The 20,331-nt window shown below is 44.5% G+C and overlaps 1 protein-coding gene across 1 annotated transcript in view; it reads left to right on the top strand.

Moving 5' to 3' along the window:
* Positions 1-20,331, top strand: part of LOC143808311 (ceruloplasmin-like) — a 168,944-nt gene that overhangs the window by 52,815 nt on the left and 95,798 nt on the right. The window contains exons 5-7 of the mRNA XM_077290829.1: positions 5,879-6,133; positions 6,490-6,661; positions 19,454-19,593. Coding sequence (XP_077146944.1) covers positions 5,879-6,133; positions 6,490-6,661; positions 19,454-19,593 — 567 coding nt within the window. The remainder of the gene's footprint in view (positions 1-5,878; positions 6,134-6,489; positions 6,662-19,453; positions 19,594-20,331) is intronic.

Raw genomic sequence — 20,331 nt, 5'->3', positions numbered from 1 at the left:
CAACCAACACCGGAGCAGGAGGATCAACGGAAGGAACCATAGGCGCCACATGTCTCCGCAACAACGACCTATGGAACATATTATGTATGGCAAAAGAAGCTGGAAGGGCCAAACGAAACGACACAGGATTGATAATTTCAGAAATCTTATAAGGACCAATGAAACGAGGTTTGAACTTAGTAGAAGAAACCTTCATAGGAACAAAACGAGAAGACAACCAAACCAAATCCCCAACACGAAGTCGGGGACCAACACAGCGACGGCGGTTACAAAACGTTGCGCCTTCTCCTGAGACAACTTCAAATTGTCCACCACGTGAGTCCAAATTTGCTGCAACCTGTCCACTATAGAATCCACACCAGGACAGTCAGAAGGCTCAACCTGCCCTGAAGAAAAACGAGGATGAAAACCAGAATTACAAAAAAAAGGCAAAACCAAGGTAGCAGAACTAGCCCGATTATTAAGGGCGAACTCGGCCAATGACAAAAAGGTCACCCAATCATCCTGATCAGCAGAGACAAAGCATCTCAGATAGGTCTCCAAGGTCTGATTAGTTCGTTCGGTTTGGCCATTTGTCTGAGGATGGAACGCTGAAGAAAAAGACAAATCAATGCCCATCTTAGCACAAAAGGACCGCCAAAACCTAGAAACAAACTGGGAACCTCTGTCCGACACAATGTTCTCCGGAATGCCATGCAAACGAACCACATGCTGAAAAAATAATAGAACCAAATCAGAGGAGGAAGGCAATTTAGGCAAGGGTACCAAATGGACCATCTTCGAAAACCGATCACAAACCACCCAGATGACAGACATCCTTTGAGAGACATGGAAATATGCGTCCAGGGCCTCTTCGGGACAGGCAAAGGCAAAAGCAACCCACTGGCACGAGAACAGCAAGGTTTAGCCCGAGCACAAGTCCCACAGGACTGCACAAAAGAACGCACATCCCGTGACAAGGAAGGCCACCAAAAGGACCTAGCAACCAAATCTCTGGTACCAAAAATCCCAGGATGACCAGCCAATACTGAACAATGAACCTCAGAAATAACCCTACTAGTCCATCTATCAGGGACAAACAGTTTCTCCACAGGACAGCGGTCAGGTCTATCAGCCTCAAACTCCTGCAGCACCCGCCGCAAATCAGGGGAGATGGCAGACAAAATCACCCCCTCTTTGAGAATACCAGCCGGCTCAGAGACTCCCGGAGAATCAGGCAAAAAACTCCTAGAAAGGGCATCAGCCTTCACATTCTTAGATCCCGGAAGGTATGAGACCACAAAATCAAAACGGGAGAAAAACAGTGACCATCGAGCCTGTCTAGGATTCAACCTCTTGGCGGACTCGAGGTAAGTCAGATTCTTGTGATCAGTCAAGACCATCACACGATGTTTGGCTCCCTCAAGCCAATGTCGCCACTCCTCGAATGCCCACTTCATAGCCAACAACTCCCGATTGCCGACATCATAATTACGCTCAGCAGGCGAAAACTTTCTAGAAAAGAAAGCACACGGCTTCATCAAAGAGCCATCAGAACTTCTCTGAGACAAAACAACCCCTGCCCCAATCTCAGAAGCATCAACCTCGACCTGAAAAGGGAGCAAAACATCTGGCTGACGCAACACAGGGGCCGAAGTAAAACGACGTTTAAGCTCCTGAAAAGCCTCAACGGCCGCAGGGGACCAGTTCACCACATCAGCGCCTTTCTTCGTCAAATCAGTCAAAGGCTTAACCACACTAGAAAAATTAGCGAAGAAGCGACGGTAAAAATTAGCAAAGCCCTGGAACTTCTGAAGAGTCTTCACAGATATAGGTTGAGTCCAATCATAAATGGCCTGAACTTTAACAGGGTCCATCTCGATAGTAGAAGGGGAAAAAATGAAGCCCAAAAAGGAAACCTTCTGAAGTCCAAAGAGGCATTTAGACCCCTTCACAAACAACGCATTAGCACGAAGGACCTGGAACACCATCCTGACCTGCCTTACATGAGACTCCCAATCATCCGAAAAGACCAAAATATCATCCAAATATACAATCATGAACCTATCCAGATACTTCCGGAAGATGTCGTGCATAAAGGACTGAAACACAGATGGGGCATTAGAAAGCCCGAATGGCATCACCAGGTACTCAAAATGGCCCTCGGGCGTATTAAATGCTGTTTTCCATTCATCGCCCTGTTTAATACGCACAAGATTATACGCCCCTCGAAGGTCAATCTTGGTAAACCAACTAGCCCCCTTAATCCGAGCAAACAAATCAGACAACAGAGGCAAAGGGTACTGAAATTTGACCGTGATTTTATTGAGAAGGCGGTAATCTATACAGGGTCTCAGAGAGCCATCCTTCTTGGCCACAAAAAAGAACCCTGCTCCCAACGGTGACGAAGACGGACGAATATGTCCTTTCTCCAGGGACTCCTTTACATAACTCCGCATAGCGGCATGTTCTGGCACAGATAAATTAAACAGTCGGCCCTTAGGGAACTTACTACCAGGAATCAAATTAATAGCGCAATCACAGTCCCTATGAGGAAGTAGGGTACTGGACTTGGGCTCATCAAATACATCCTGGTAATCCGACAAAAACTCAGGAATTTCAGAAGGAGTGGAAGAAGAAATTGACATCAAAGGAACATCAGTATGTATCCCTTGACAACCCCAACTGGACACCGACATTGATTTCCAATCCAGTACTGGATTATGAACCTGTAACCATGGCAAACCCACCACGACAACATCATGCAAATTATGCAACACCAAAAAGCGAATATTTTCCTGATGTGCGGGAGCCATGCACATGGTCAGCTGAGTCCAGTACTGAGGTTTATTCTTGGCCAATGGCGTAGCCTCAATCCCCCTTAAGGGAATAGGAATCTGCAGAGGCTCCAAGAAAAAACCACAGCACCTGGCAAACTCCAAATCCATCAAATTCAGAGCAGCGCCCGAATCCACAAATGCCATAACAGAGTAGGACGACAATGAGCAAATCAGAGTAACAGATAAGAGAAATTTAGGCTGCACAGTACTAATGGTGACAGACCTAGCGAACCTCTTAGTGCGCTTAGGACAATCAGAGATAGCATGAGAAGAGTCACCACAGTAAAAACACAGCCCATTCTGACGTCTGTGTTCTTGCCGTTCAGCTCTGGTCAAAGTCCTATCACATTGCATAGGCTCAGGCCTTTGCTCAGAGGACACCGCCAAATTGTGCACAACTTTGCGCTCACGCAAACGCCGATCAATCTGAATGGCCAAAGACATTGACTCATTCAGACCAGCAGGCGTGGGGAACCCCACCATAACATCTTTAAGGGCTTCAGAAAGACCCTTTCTGAAAATTGCTGCCAGGGCACACTCATTCCATTGTGTAAGCACAGACCACTTTCTAAACTTCTGGCAATATACTTCTGCTTCATCCTGACCCTGACATAGAGTCAGCAAGATCTTTTCTGCCTGATCCACAGAATTAGGTTCGTCATAAAGCAATCCAAGCGCTAGAAAAAATGCATCTACATTAAGCAATGCAGGATTTCCTGGCTCAAGGGAGAATGCCCAGTCTTGCGGGTCACCACGCAACAAAGAAATAACAATCTTTACTTGCTGAATGGGGTCACCAGAAGAGCGGGGTTTCAGAGCAAGAAACAGTCTGCAATTGTTTTTGAAATTCAAAAATTTAGATCTATCCCCAGAAAACAAATCAGGAATTGGAATTCTAGGCTCTAACATCGGATTCTGAAGTACATAATCTTGAATACTCTGTACCCTAACAGCGAGTTGGTCCACACAAGAGGACAAACCCTGAATATCCATATCTACACCTGAGTCCTGAACCACCCAGAGGTTAAGGGGAAAAGAAAGACAAAACAAGCAGCAAAGAAAAAAAAATTGACTCAGAACTTCTCTTTTCCCTCTTTTGAGATGCATTAACACTTTGTAGGCCAGCTGTACTGTTATGGACCTGGTGGTTAGGAGCATCCGAAATGACCTGATGGTTAAAATGGAAAAAACCTGGGACAAGCTCTGAGGACGTGGTAACTCTACTGACCGCAATCCCTAATCCTATCACACACACTAGAAATAGCCGTGGAGCGTACCTAACTCTCCCTAGACACCTCTTCACAGCCTAAGAGCTAACTACCCCTAAAGATAGAAATAGTAGCCTACCTTGCCTCAGAGAAATTCCCCAAAGTAAAGGTAGCCCCCACAAATATTGACTGTGAGTTAAGAGGAAGTAACAAACACAGGAATGAAACAGATTTTAGCAAAGGAGGCCGAATCTTCTCTAGACAGACAGAGGATAGGAAAGGGAACTATGCGGTCAGTAATAAAAACTACAAAAACCATGCAGAGTGTGCAAAAAGACCTCCACACCGACTCACGGTGTGGAGGTGCAGCTCTGCACCCCCAGAGCTTCCAGCTAGCAAGGAAATATCATAATAGCAAGCTGGACCAAAACATAGCATGTACTAAGAAATATATTCAAAAAACCAATGAACAGCAAATGGACTAGCAAGGACTTAGCTTCTGCTGGAGTAGACAGGTCATCTGAGAAATCCAGGAGAGATCTGAACCAGTACTGAGACATTGACAGCTGGCATGAATTAACAACCTGGGCAGAGTTAAATAGGGAAGCCAGCAGCAACAATAAACGAGAGCAGCTGAGAAAGCCAACCTCAAAGATCAGCAGTTCCACTTAAAGCCACCAGAGTGTGTCCAAGGACAGAACTCACCAAAGTACCATTCACGACCACAGGAGGGAGTCCGAGAACGGAATTCACAACAATTCAGGCACAGTTGGATATATGACGAGTGCAGTCTGATATACATCAACTCACACAAAGGAGAACATAAAGAAATAAAGTTCTCCATCTTCTCCGCACCTGTGATCCAACTATCGCATGCGAGAGAATTGTATCCCAGTAAAATGATACTCGGCCCGCACTCGCAGCAGAGTTTGAGCAGTGGGTCATTTGCTTAGAGCATTGCATTTTCTCCAGCCAAGCTGTGATAAAGAACGCAAGTGAGTGTTCGAAACACGTCTTGCTCCCTTGCCCTGTCTATGTAACCTTTGTAATTTTTGTACATTTTTAATGGACTTAAAATAAAGAAAGAACTATTTTACCAGACGCTGGAACAACAACTCTTATTTTTCCTTGAGGATGTTAACACTTTGCAGTGTTTTGATGCATAGTTTTTACTGCGTATTTGGCGCATAACATATGTAGCGTTTTACCGCACCAGCATAATCAATGAGATTTCTGAAATCTCCTGCACCTTCTGCTTTTTTTCATGCTTATTTTCAGCCCTGCTGTATTCTGCCCAAGATGCTGCATGTCAATTTTTTCTACATTCTTGCAGCAATTTTTATCCATTCCATTGAAATTTGTAATCCGAGGAAAAGTATAATAGAAACACGTCACCACTTTTGCATTTTTCACCTACTCCTGGTTTTGGCTTACAAATACTGATGTAAAATAGTGAACGTGTGAACATGACCTTAGTGAGGACACAGGTGCTGACCCTTTCACTGCCATCATCGGTACTCTAAATGAGTATGTTCTGATCTCAATGCAGCTAAAGGCAGGCAAATAGACTGGGGAAAAGCAGGTGTTTGGAAGCCACTTACATATATTTTTATTTTTTCAGGAAAGAAGACATGTCCCCAACTATAGTGATTTGCAAATTCTCATTACTTTCCATGCTGGACAATCTTTAATGTGTATATGTAACAGATAAAAAGATAAAATCCCATTAGTTTATCAGGAGTACTGGCACAATTATATACATACTGTATATTAAAGACAAGACTTTGTGATTACTCCACAGAAAGTTGTGGTTTCCACTGTACGCTTACATCATTTCTTCCTGTATTATAGCTATCAATGGATACATGTACGGGAACCTCCCAGGCCTGTCCATGTGTGAGAACACGGAGGTGAAGTGGTTCATGTTCGGTATGGGCAATGAGGTAGATATTCATTCAGCATTCTTCCATGGACAGGTGTTAACACATCAGCGACATCGTGTGGACACTGTTAGTCTCTTCCCAGCTACAACGGTCGAAGGTACAATGGAGACCAAGAACCGTGGGAAATGGCTGCTCAGCTGTCAAGTTAATGACCACTTGGAAGGTTAGTCATGTCAAATGCTTGGCAACAGCACAAAGCTATCTCGCTATATGCCCTGTGAAATAATAATTATGTACCATAAACTCAGTCTGCTGAATCCTATTTTAATCCATCTTTGGTCCCCATCTTTTTTTCCCACCAGTCTGGCATCAGTTCCCCTCATGCAAAAAAAATCCAACCATCAAACAGTAAAACATGGCAATTACTTGGATGAGACATGGAAGGCATTCAAGTTTTTTTGTTTGTTTTTATAGCAAACTATTCACTTAAATTTGAGATTTTAACCAACAAATCAATTAAAAAGCATGTCTCCATTTTGAAAAACAACATCTGATCGAGCCTAACATATTGTTTTGTAGGTGGCATGCAGGCAATTTATGAAGTGAAGAACTGCCAAAAACATTCTAAAACGCCATTCAACTTTTCATCAATGATAAGACATTATTATATAGCTGCTGAAGAAATCATTTGGAACTATGGACCAAAATCTGTCAATCAGTTCACTGGACAAAAGCTAGATGATCCTCAAAGGTAAGATGAGTCTCATTATTGGTGATGGTAGAACATGTGCCCAGGGGTTGGGTGCCAGATAAGTGCCAACAAGGCCTCTCTTTTTGGTCAGGGTAATTATAATCAAGGCTAAGGCACAAGTGAAGGAATAAGGAAATAATTTCTACAACTTTTTGTTAATAGCCAATTCTAGCAACAAATGTGTTTGTGCTTAATACAGTAGTAATGTACACTAAATAATATATCAGGAAGGCACTTCTAATTGACCAGGACCTAATTATAGGGGTTATCCCATAAATATTTATACATGAAATAAATTAGAACAAGTACAATTAAAATGGTTTTCCACTACTCCGACAAACCCTTCTCAATTGCTATATTCCCCCTTGTTAAATAATAACTGCCGATACTCGCCTCTGATGCCAATGTCATTCCATTGATGTTGGCGCCATTCTTCCTGTAGCTTGCATCACATTGCTATGTCACATGAGCCCTGAGGCCAAACAGCTTGTGCAGTAGGCTACTTCACTCTCACTTCTTTTGGATGAAACTGAAATCAGAGTGCACCCATACACACCATACAGACTAAGGAACCGCTTGAAGTGTTAATGATAGACTACTTCCTCATTGGACAATCAACTAGAGGACCACAGTACTGTCCGGTCATGACTAACCACTTCTCCAAATTTGCAGTGGTTACTCCAACTCAGAACAGCTGAGTCCGCTGAGCGAGTCGTCTGTCAAGATTTCATCCGGATTTATTGGTGTCTGAAGTGGATCCACTGAGACCAGGGAATGTGTTTTCAGGGTAACTTGATGGAGGAACTGCACCAGCTGTATGGCATCGAAAGGTCCAGGCCAACCCCATAACATCCCCAAGGGAATGCGGCATGCAAGCGCTTTAACCAGACTCTGCTTCAAATGTTGAGAATGTTAGAGGAAGACAAGAAAAAACATTGGCCTGACTACCCTATAAAAATAGGGTCCACACCACCACACGTTATACCTCGTACATGCTACTGTTTGGTAGAGCCAGCTAAGAAATCATCAAACTGAAACTGGAACAGCCAGGTGATCTACTCAAATAATCTACCATCTCATGGGTGAAAGAACACTGTCAGCGGCTATAGAACATCCACCAGCTAGCAGACTAGTAGCTACAAGAGAAGACCTATAACAGCCAACCTCCAATCCAGAAAGTTACGCTCCAGCCTGGGGACCGGGTTCTGGTGCTGGAAAAATGTCCCAAAGGCAAGCTGAATGAATATTGGGAGATGCAGCAAAACAAAGTGATCAAGAGAGTGTACCCCAACGTCCTGGTTTATGAAGTACAGGGTGAAAATGAGGAGTCTGCTCCGAGAACTCTATACAGGAATATTATGGCCATGCTTGTCTGAAGATCCCACATCTGCCCCGAAAGCAGCTCCGCCTGTTCCTTCATCAGAGCAGACTTCCCCTGACAGTGACTTCAGACTAGTGGACCATTCCTGAAACTGCAAAGTGTCCCCAGCCCATGGATGCCAAAGTTCCCAACTCAAAACTATTACCACTTCATAGAGGAGAAGAACCCCAGGTTCTGCACAAACCTTCTGCTGTAGAGGTCAGTCCTACAGTAATTGCTCCCACTGAAGATAGTCAAGACCTCCGGTCATTCAGTAGGCCTAATGCAGGGGTTTCAATAAATAGGTACACTGTTAATAAGTTTATTTGGTCTACCTGTATTGTAGGAAACAGGCCACTGCTGTGCAAGCGGTTGCATAGAATCTTTGATCCTTCTCCACTGGCTATACAGCAAGGCTGAGGACGTCCGCCTTTAACTGGGGAGGCTTGAAGGGGGTCAGCCCCTGCAAAGAACTGAATTGCACTGTGACTTTAAAAGACAATGCTGTCCTCTGATTTGTGTGCACTTGGACTTGTCCTTTCACCCCTGCAATTTGTTCCTGCACTTTGTTGTGTGTTGGTTTGATCAAGAAGTAGGAAGTGTCTGATCCGGAAGTGGAGGCAGTGAGAGACGTGTGCCTATATCAGGAAGACAGAACCATAAGGGAGTCTGAAGATCGAGTGACTGTTAAACGAATTAGCAGCTTTAGGGAGAAGATAATGCACAGTTATTGCAGTATCGGGCTAGCAGAACCATGTCAGAAGGATAGGGCCTCATAGCACAGCCAAGAGGGTTTCACCAAGCAGCTGTAACCTGGAAAGAGAAATTAACACTGTGGAACTAGTGACCCTTCAGTATTGAAAGTGGGACGAGACTTGCCCGGACCCGGAAGAAGACGTAACCATTAACCTGAAGGAAGTGTGCAACACAGCTGACTCAGCTCCACTACATCGGGCAGATTAACTGTGTTAGGCCGGTGTCACACTGGCGTTTTAAACGGCCGAGTGCAATGCGATAAAAAATTGCATTGCACTCGGACCAATGTTAAGCTATGGGGCAGCTCCCAGCAGCCGACTTTTTGTTGGCCGTTTTCTTCAGTCCGAGACAATTGCAGCATGCTGCGATTGTCTCGGACCAAGGAAAACTCTCAGCTTACTCGCACCCATATAAGCCTATGGGTGCGAGTGAGACAACGCACATCACTAGGATATCATCCGAGTGATGTGCCTTATAAGCGGACCCCAGCAATGGTGGAGATTCAGAAATTAATTTCTCTGCCTCCTCCGCAGCTGGGCTCTTGCTCTGCTGCGAGCAGGAGCCGAGTGTCATTAGCATATCGCATCCGATGCTCTCACATCAGATGCAATATGCCAGTGTGACGCCGGCCTTAGGGTAGAGAGCAGGTTTCTCTAGTTAGGGCGCTGTAGTAGAGCGGCCCAAATATCGGGAGCCAGGTAGGAATTTACTTGTAGAAGAGAGCAGTCTGTAGAAATTGTTTATACTGTATGTATTGTACTTTGTATTGCCATAGATGGAGCGCAGCTTGTGTGACCCATTCCAGCTATTTCTCTTTGTATTTATTATTGCTGTTATCATTATAAGAACTGTTAGTCTTATTTTCCAGCATAAAATCCTCTGTCTTTCAATAAAGCTAGTGTTTTATTTCTGCCTCATCGTCTACTGTACCGCATTTGAGTTCTGCCCAGCGGTGTCTTTCAGGCACTGCTTCACAAGCATTGTTCATTGTAAATAAGGGGATTAGCGTTAAATGTTGATTGGGACACTGGAATGGTGTATGGACACATTTTCCACACCAAGGGTACACCAAGGAGCACTCATTTACATATACAATAAAATGTTTTTTTTTCTACAAAAACTAAAGAAGTGACTTCTATATAGGTATGAGTTTTGTAGGTGCTAAATTCCCCATAGTACTGTATAAGTAGTTTAAATTGAGTTTTGGGATGACAGATTCCCTTTCAGCCATATATAAGTTTTCTAAAATGCGGTAAAAGCAAAAACGTACAGCTCTGGCAAAAATTAAGAGACCACTGCAAAATTTTCAGTTTCTCTGATTTTTCTCTTTATAGGATTATTTTTGAGTAAAATGTAAATTGTTCTTTTAGTCTATAACTTTAGAATTTCCAAGCAATAAAGTTTGTATTTTTTTTCTGAAAAGGAAAATTAGTCAAACCCCCCCCCCAGTTCTTTCAGACCTCAAATAATGCCAAGAAAACAAGTTCATAATCATTTAGAAACAACAATACTAATGCAGTGTCGGACTGGAGCACCTTGGGCCCACCAGAGAAAATCATTCTTGGGGCCCACTATGTAGCTACATAGAAATAAATACAGGACCACCAATTGTGTGGTAAAACACGCTACTATCAGGGTATAATATAAGTTAATACACGTCTTAATTATGTAGCAGGAGTTGGGGCAGGCCCCCTTATAAAACATAAAGTAGCCCCCTCATAGAATATAATGTAGCCCCCCATAGAATATAATGCAGCCCTTATATAATATAATGAAGCCCCCCCACAGAATATTATGTAGCCCCCTCAAAGTGTAAAGCAACCCCCTCATAAGGTACAATGCAGCCCCCTCATATAGTATAATGTAGCCCCCACTCACAGAATATAATGTAGCCCCCGCAGAATATAATGCTGACCCCCTCACAGGGTATAATACAGCCCCCTCATAGCATACCATGCAGCCCCCCTCATAGAGTACAATGCAGCCCACCTCATTAGGTACAATGCAGCCCCCCTCATAGGGTACAATGCAGCCAGCCTCGTAGGGTACAATGCAGCCCCCCTCATAGGGTACAATGCAGCACGCCTCAAAGGGTACAATGCAGTTCCCCTCATAGGGTACAATGCACAACCCTTCATAGGGTACAATGCACCCCCCTCATAGGGTATAATGCAACCAGAACTCACTAATATATATATATTAGTGATGAGCGAGTATACTCATTGCTCGGGTTTTCCCGAGCTCGCTCGGGTGGTCTCCGAGTATTTGTGACTGCTCTGAGATTTCGTTTTTGGTGACGCAGCTGCATGATTTACAGCTGCTAGCCAGCCTGAGTACATGTGGGGGTTGCCTGGTTGCTAGGGAATCCCCACATGTATTCAGACTGTCTAGCAGCCGTAAATCATGCAGCTGCGTCAACAAAAACTAAATCTCCGAGCACTCACAAATACTCAGAGACCAACCGAGCGTGATTGGGAGCAACGAGTATACACACTCATCACTAATATACTGTATGTATATGTATATATATATATATATATATATATATATATATATATATATATATAAACACAATACTTTCCTCTCGCTCTCATTGCCACGCTGATTCCGGCTCTTCTCCGGTGTCAAGAGCTGCGCTGCCGTCTGCCTGGCACACAGCGGGTACGCTATGAAGTGACATCACGCACTTGCTGTGTCAGCGTCAGAGGGGAATAATGGGAGAGGGAGCATCATCTGACACTCTCTCCTCCTTTATTGCTTTCAACTGTATTGGCATCTATGATGCCGATACAGTTGAATGCGGCACTCACTGGGGGGCGGCGCTGGTACCGGGCATCCCTGACTTACTGCTCCATAGTGGCTGCGTTGGCTGGGGGAGTGGGGGCCCTGGTCTGCAGACCCTGATAGCTAGCAGTGTTAGCTGGCTGCTGATAACAATGCCTGTTATTATAGTGAAATTAATATTCACCCCTCTCCACACCCATGGGGGCGTGGGGAATATTCATTTCTTTTTAGCAGCGGGGCCGCAACAGCTGGCTTCTGCCTCCTGTCACCCGCTGCTGCACCACTGGCACCGGGGGCCCCCATAGCAGCTGCGTGGTGTGCTGCTATTAGCGACACGCCACTGGCTGGGGACCCAAGGTAGCTGCTGTCCCTGTATGCCAGCAGGTGTCAGTGCCAGGTGTCAGTCGCACGGTGCAGAGATGAGTTCACCGCAGTAAAATTCTCACGGTGAAATTCTCCCGGTGAACTTGCCTCTTCACCTTGCAACTTTCTCACGGTGCTAGCGGAGATCTCACCGAGGTCACCGCAGTTCATCCCAGCTGGGAACCGAGCCTCAGTGATGTCACCGCTAGTCACTGAGGCTGCGCTCACAGCAGCTCATTCACCAGTGTTTTTCAGCGTGGACGGTTGCATCTGGGCACCGTCCAGGTTCAAAACTAATTATCCCCCAGACATGGATTACGGCGTGGGACACAACAACGGAGAGGTGAGGGATATAGTTGTTTTATTACTTTTGGTTTATTACAGGAGAAAGAGAGCTTTGGTGGAATTAGGCAAGGTTGTAAGTATGGTTTAATTGAGATAATTAAAGGAATCTGTGTCATTCTTTCAATTAAAGGACTTTATTCTTGCTGCCTGTGTTTTCTTACAATGTGACTATGGGGTTAGTAATGGGGGTGTCTTATTGACGCCTCTCCATTACTAACCTCGGGCTTGATGTCACTGGACAATACAAAGGTGACATCATCCCCACAAATATGAACCCCACTTGCCACTGTTACAGGGCAAGTGGGAAGAGCCGGGCCAAGCACAAGAATTGGCAAATCTAATAGATACGCCTTTTCTGGACATCTGCAGGCTTCTATTTTTAGGCTGGGGGCCATATCCATGGCCCCTTACCAGCCTGAGAATACCAGCCCCCAGCTGGCTGCCAAAAATGGGGGGACCCCACACTTTTTTTTCAATTATTTATTTAAATAATTAAAAAATACGGCTTGGGGACCCCTCTATTCTTGGTAACTAGCCTTGATGAAGCTGACAGCTGAGGGTTGCAGCCCCCTGCTGTGAGTTTTGCCTGGCTGGTATCAAAAATAGGGGGGAACCTGTTATGATCCTGGTGGTAAGGAACACATGAACTGACCTGATGGGTAAACCAAAAATAAGAACAAGCTCTGGGAATGTGGGAACTTTACTGACCGCAATCCTGATTCTATCAACACACACTATAGGCAGCCGTGGAGCGTTCCTAACTCGGCCTAGACGCCTCTACACAGCCTGAGAAACTAGCTACCCCTAGAGAGAAACAAAGCCTCACTTGCCTCAGAGAAATTTTCCAAAAAGTGTAAGCAGCCCCCCACAGATAATAACGGTGAGTTAAGGGGAAAACACAAACATAGAAATGAAAACAGGTTTTAGCAAATGAGGCCCGCTAATAACTAAATAGTCAGAAGATAGCAAGGAATCTGTGCGGTCAGTATAAAATACTACAAAAATATCCACGCAGAGAATACAAAAAGACCCCCACACCGACTCACGATGTGAGGGGCGCAACTCTGCACCCCAGAGCTTTCCAGCTAGCAATAAAATAGCATATAAGCAAGCTGGACTGAACTCATCATATACTGAGAAACATTTTCAAAAACAATGAGCAAAAATGGACTAGTATGAACTTAGCTTCTCCACGAGGAGACAGGTCACAAGGGAAGTCCCAGAGAGATCTGAACCAGTACTGAATACAACGACAGCAGGCAACAAGTAAAGGTCCAGATGGAGTTAAATAGGCAGCAAGCCTAGCAGGAAACGAGGCAGCTGGAGTCCAGCTACAGACCAGCCGTAACACTCAAAGCCACCAGAGGGAGCCCATGAACAGAACTCACAAAGTACCACTCATGACCACAGGAGGGAGCCCGAGAACGGAATTCACAACAGGAACCCACGCAGGTTTTTTTTAAAATTATTCATTTACAGCACAGGAGCGGCAGATGAATACTCCCATCATCCACTCCTGCTCTCACTGTTATTAGCGGAAGCAGGCATCAGATGATAGGAGCAGTAGTCCCATCAGCTGACACCAGTGACCGGAGGTAAACTTTATACCTCCAATCACAGCTGAGCACTCCCGCTGTTTTTTGGCAGCGTGGGAACCGCGGCTCTCTGACTGGCGGGGAGGATTTCACTGCTGATCAGAAGCGGTGTTTTCCATGCTGTCATGCATATGACAGCGTGTTAAACCCTGTATTGTCTGGCCCCCCATTCAAGTGAATGGGGTTCGGGTCCTCTCTGCTGGATGACAGGCTGCATGGACGCACCATGCAGCCTGCCGTCTAGAGCTAGCAGAGCAAAGTGTGAGGTCACATCCAGCTCTCCTTGACTTTTCTGCAGCAAATACGCTGCAAGAAAATTCATTTGCAGCATTTTTTCACCATCCATTCAAGTCAATGGGTGAAAAACGCTGAAAAAAAGTGACATGCTCTATGCAAAAAAAACGATGCAAAGCACAAAATCCTGATGACAAACAAAACCAATGTGTGTGCATGAGATTTGTGAAATCTCATAGGCTTTGCTGGTACTGAAAAAATCAGCTGAAAATTAGCATTAAAAAAAACACAGCAAAAAAATGCATCAAAAATGCCCAGTGTGAACCTACCCTAGTAGTCTTTTTTACCTATTGAAAGCAATATGTAGTGCAAACAAAAACGCTGCAAAAATGCAGTAAAAACGCAATGTGTGAACTTAGCCTTACGGTGTTTACTGATCGAGTTAACAGTTTTTAGTTGACAGAGCTGACTTTTTAAATTTTTTAAACATCTTTATTTTCAATGGCATACAAGGGGGATGATTTGAACTTTAAGGTAGTTTTAAAAACTTTTTTTTACTTTTCACTGTTAGTTATTGCCCTTAGGAGACTTAAAGATGTGATTGTCTGATCGCCTGTGCTATATACAGTGATGCCAAAGCATCGCTGTATATTGCAGAAATCACAGTCTCCTGTGGGGTTTCACAGGTTCTCAATGACAGGCACAGGGGATCATCAGCTGAATCCTTGCTGTCATGGCAACCTATCGACAACCCGCGATCAAATAACGGGTGCTCTGATGGGCAAAAGAATGATGCGCATGCATGTCAGTGCCGCATGTTAAGTGCCGCTGTCAGACAGTGGCATTTAACATGTGCCATACATGTAAGGCGGATGTCGTGAAGGCATCAAATACCTCAGGGCCCCCTTCCCCACTGTGTCACCTAACTTTCTGAGGGCCCCCTTGTGCACTGTGTCAACTAATTTTCTGAGAGCCCCATTCCCCACTGTCAGCTAATTTCCTGAGGGCCCCATTCCCCACTGTCAGCTAATTTCCTGAGGGCCCCATTCCCCACTGACAGCTTATTTCCTGAGGGCCCCATTCCCCACTGTCAGCTAATTTCCTGAGGGCCCCATTCCCCACTGACAGCTTATTTCCTGAGGGCCCCATTCCCCACTGTCAGCTAATTTCCTGAGGGCCCCATTCCCCACTGTCAGCTTATTTCCTGAGGGCCCCATTCCCCACTGTCAGCTTATTTCCTGAGGGCCCCATTCCCCACTGTCAGCTAATTTCCTGAGGGCCCCATTCCCCACTGTCAGCTAATTTCCTGAGGGCCCATTCTCCACTGTCAGCTAATTTCCTGAGGGCCCCCTTTTCCAGAGGTGAAACGGTGGGAGAGGGGGCCCACAGTAAATTAAAAGTGAAACAGTGGGGTCCACAGGAAATTAGGTGACACACCGGTGGAGGGGGCCCTCAGCAAATTAGAAATTTTCCATGGGGGATCCCCACCTTGTGTCACCTCTAGATTGCATGGGAGCCCCATCCCCCTAACTGCCTGAGTGGCTGGAGGACTATGCTGCTGGCTGCCTGCAGGCATCATATATTTTACTTACAATCACACTGCTGCACTCATCAGAAGTATCCCTCAGCTCCTCTATGATATTGCTGTGTGGCTTAGGCAGGACAGCCAACCAATCGCAGCACAGCTCATTGCCTAAGCTGTGCTGTCACACAAAGAAAACTAATGCTGATTGGCTGCATGTCAGCCAATCAGCATTAGACCACCTCGGTCCACAGAAGAAGAGCTGGAGACACAGGCAAGAAACAGATCAGATGCCTGCGGATCAGCTGTTGCGTGAGTGAGTGCGTGTGTGTCAGCTGTGCCTCTGACTGTGCTGGCTGAAGTCAGGTCGGCACTCTGCACACACGCACACGCTGCGCACCGCTGTTTGCACATCTTCAATAGAAGCCGGCAGTGGTAGCAGGTGATGTGAAAGCTACAGTGCAGCTGCATTTCACATTATTTGTACAGCCTGCTGCCTACTTGCCAGTGCCGGCTATAGAATAAAGTGTGCAGGGTAGTGCAGGCACGAATGACGGAGGCAGAAGCTGGGGTTGGGGGCAGGGCCCACCGGAGGATTCTCCGGTGTCCCGGTGCCCCAGTCCGACCCTGTACTAATGTTTTAACTCAGGAAGAGTTCAGGAATCAATATTTTGTGGAATAACCATGATTTTTAATCACAGCTTTCATGCTTTTTGGCATGCTTTCCACCAGTCTTTCACACTGCTCGTGGTGCAAAAATGTAAGCAGTTCTTCTTTGCTTGATGGCTTGTGACTATCCATCATCCTCTTGATTACATTCCAGAGGTTTTCAATGGGGTTCAGGTCTGGAGATTGGGCTGCCCATGACAAGGTTTTGATGTGGTGGTCTCTTAATTTTTGCCAGAGCTGTATATAACCAATGTGAGAGTTTTCAAACTTATACATAGTTGTACTTCACCTGACCATTATCATCTATGGCTGTGCAAACTGGTACTGCTGAATACCTTTTTTGTGTTTTTCAAACTTCCACAGCAATGTACACTTGAATTCCACAACATCAAAAAAAAGCATAGTATAGGATATATAAGGGGACAATGCAAATATATTTCTCCCAAGATTTGTTTATACCAAGGAGTGTGATGGTCACAAGGGGGCATCCTCTGCGTCTGGAGGAGAGATGGTTTTTCCACCAACATAGAAGAGGATTCTTTACTGTTAGGGCAGTGAGAATCTGGAATTCCTTGCCTGAGGAGATGGAGATGGCGAACTCAGTCGAGGGGTTCAACAGAGGCCTGAATGTCTTCCTGGAGCGTAACAATATTGTATCTTACAGTTATTAGGTTCTTTAGAAGGATGTAGATCTGGGGATTTATTCTGACGGAAAATAGGCTGAACTAGATGGACAAATGTCTTTTTTCGGCCTTGCTAACTACGTTACTATGTTACTATGAGTTGTGCGCAATGGCCTCCTATTCCTAGGCTGTAAAACGCTAGAATTGCCACTGCTTTCTCTGCTCTATTTTTTATAGTGCCTGTAATAGTCTCCCCTGATGGGCTACAGTACAGACCAAAAGTTTGGACACACCTTCTCATTTAAAGATTTTTCTGTATTTTCATGACTATGAAAATTGTACATTCACACTGAAGGCATCAAAACTATGAATTAACACATGTGGAATTATATGCTTAACAAAAAAGTGTGAAACAACTGAAATTATGTCTTATATTCTAGGTTCTTCAAAGTAGCCACCTTTTGCTTTGATTACTGCTTTGCACACTCTTGGCATTCTCTTGATGAGCTTCAAGAGGTAGTCACCGGGAATGGTTTTCACTTCACAGGTGTGCCCTGTCAGGTTTAGTAAGTGGGATTTCTTGCCTTATAAATGGGGTTGGGACCATCAGTTGTGTTGAGCAGAAGTCTGGTGGATACACAGCAGATAGTCATACTGAATAGACTGTTAGAATTTGTATTATGGCACGAAAAAAGCAGCTAAGTAAAGAAAAACAAGTGGCCATCATTTATTTAAGAAATGAAGGTCAGTCAGTCCAAAAAAATTGGGAAAACTTTGAAAGTGTCCCCAAGTGCTGTGGCAAAAAGCATCAAGCGCTACAAAGAAACTGGCTCACATGAGGACCTCCCCAGGAAAGAAAGACCAAGAGTCACCTCTGCTTCAGAGGATAAGTTTATCCGAGTCACCAGCTTCAGAAATCGCAGGTTAACAGCAGCTCAGATTAGAGACCACGTCAATGCCACACAGAGTTCTAGCATCAGACACATCTCTACAATAACTGTTAAGAGGAGACTTTGTGCAGCAGGCCTTCATGGTAAAATAGCTGCTAGGAAACCACTGCTAAGGACAGGCAACAAGCAGAAGAGACTTGTTTGGGCTAAAGAACACAAGGAATGGACATTACACCAGTGGAAATCTGTGCTTTGGTCTGATGAGTTCAAATTTGAGATCTTTGGTTCCAACCACCGTGTCTTTGTGTGACGAAGAAAAGGTGAACGGATGGACTCTACATGCCTGGTTCCCACCGTGAAGCATGGAGGAGGAGGTGTGATGGTGTGGGGGTGCTTTGCTGGTGACACTGTTGGGGATTTATTCAAAATTGAAGGCATACTGAACAAGCATGGCTACCACAGCATCTTGCAGCGGCATGCTATTCCATCCGGTTTGCGTTTAGTTGGACCATCATTTATTTTTCAACAGGACAATGACCCAAAACACACCTCCAGGCTGTGTAAGGGCTGTTTGACCAAGTGAAGGGAAAAGGGCCAACAAGGGCTAAGCATCTCTGGGAACTCCTTCAAGATTGTTGGAAGACCATTCCCGGTGACTAACTCTTGAAGCTCATCAAGAGAATGCCAAGAGTGCAAAGCAGTCATCAAAGCAAAAGGTGGCTACTTTGAAGAAACTAGAATATAAGACATATTTTCAGTTGTTTCACACTTTTTTGTTAAGTATATAATTCCACATGTGTTAATTCATAGTTTTGAAGCCTTCAGTGTGAATGTACAATTTTCATAGTCATGAAAATACAGAAAAATCTTTAAATGAGAAGGTTTGTTCAAACTTTTGGTCTGTACTGTACATAAGACCGTGTGATGTGATAGTTGCAAGGCATTATGATGAGGCCTGTGCAGCTGCACCTGATGTCATGTGATCCCGCTCGCTGGCTGATGCAATCTTCACCAGTGCATGAAATAGTGCCAGACATGCCCACTGCTCTTACAGTAAAGAATCTGTGTTTGTGATGATGATTAAACCTTCTTTTCTCAAGACATCATCTTTGCAGGCCTTAGTGTAAAAAGATCATTGGAAAGATCTCTGTACTGTCAGTTGATATATTTAAGATCGTCTCTTAGCAGTGTGGTACTGCTGCCCGTCCACAAACAAGCTACCTATTGCAGAAACCATGGAATATAAAAGAGAAACCTAATGTATACAGTATACGGTGATTTTCATTTGTATTGTTGATCACTATCGCATGGCTTGCATACCTCCTTATCTCTATTCGCATGACATATTCAAGACACATCCACATTAAATGTGCAACTTTCTTCACCATTTAGTGTGGCTCTTCATAAATCTCCCCAAATATGTGCTGCTGCCATTCCTTGTAGATAATATTCTATAGATTCATGGACATTGCAAAGATTACAATGTAGATCAGATCCATGATAATAGATTGTACTGAGCAATATTGATTGCAATCCTTGCCTCATCCACACTTGTGTTGGGCAGTTACTAAATCTTTTGTATACAATCACACAGCGTTATTCTAATATTATATTATCAAACACAAAATAAAAAAATTCTCCTAATCTATAGTGAATCTGCTACATTTTTTACGAAAGCTGAAAACAGAATTGGCGGCTCTTATAAGAAAGTGGTTTATGTGGAATACACAGATTCATCATTTACAAAAAGGAAGGAAAGATCCAAGGAAGAAGAACACCTTGGAATTCTAGGTAATTTCTTCCTGATCATTCATGTCAGTAGAAATGCAGGTGGCATTACTACAATACTGCATTAATAAATGATGTAACATGTCAGTCTGAGATTAAAGAAAAAAGTATACTCTATTTATATTGGAGCGATGACAAGTATGATGGGTAAATTTTCCAGCAGATCTCTGCAGATACTGAACAAGCCTTTAAAAGGATTCTCATGATACCCCTAATGAGACAGGTTCTGTGGCTTCTGTGTCTCCCATGGGAATGAAGCTATAATGTGCATGTGTGATCACTGCCTAGGTTATCAGCCACCTCTACAGTCTATCAGAGGTGGCCTGTTCCTAGGCAAGGAGCGCCTGCTTGCAACTTCTTTGCACTTACAACTTGCTGCTCTGAAGATGGCTTCTGCCAGTTTCAGTGACCCTGTGCTTCTCCAATGCTGCAGAGGTAAGGCTGCCTCTTCTAACAGTATTTGACAGCATAGTGTTTGGGACAGCAATGCTCTAATTCAGCTGGCCCAAACTTTGAGTCATCATCCGTGCACCTCTCCCTGGCACATAGGAAGCACGGAGACATGACATTAGGGTATGTGTGAGTCAAAAGTAGCTTAGATGTTAGTTAACCTACTCCCCATCCATCCACCATACCCACCTCTTTCACCGAACCCTTGCCCAAATACCTGACGCGGTGACCATTGCCGAATAAAAACTTTACACTGAAATTGGATTAAATGGCCACAGCATCCTTTTATTA

Source organism: Ranitomeya variabilis, chromosome 2 (genome assembly GCF_051348905.1).
Source record: "Ranitomeya variabilis isolate aRanVar5 chromosome 2, aRanVar5.hap1, whole genome shotgun sequence".
NCBI classification, from domain to species: domain Eukaryota; kingdom Metazoa; phylum Chordata; class Amphibia; order Anura; family Dendrobatidae; genus Ranitomeya; species Ranitomeya variabilis.
This window is presented reverse-complemented; position numbering and strand designations above follow the sequence as displayed.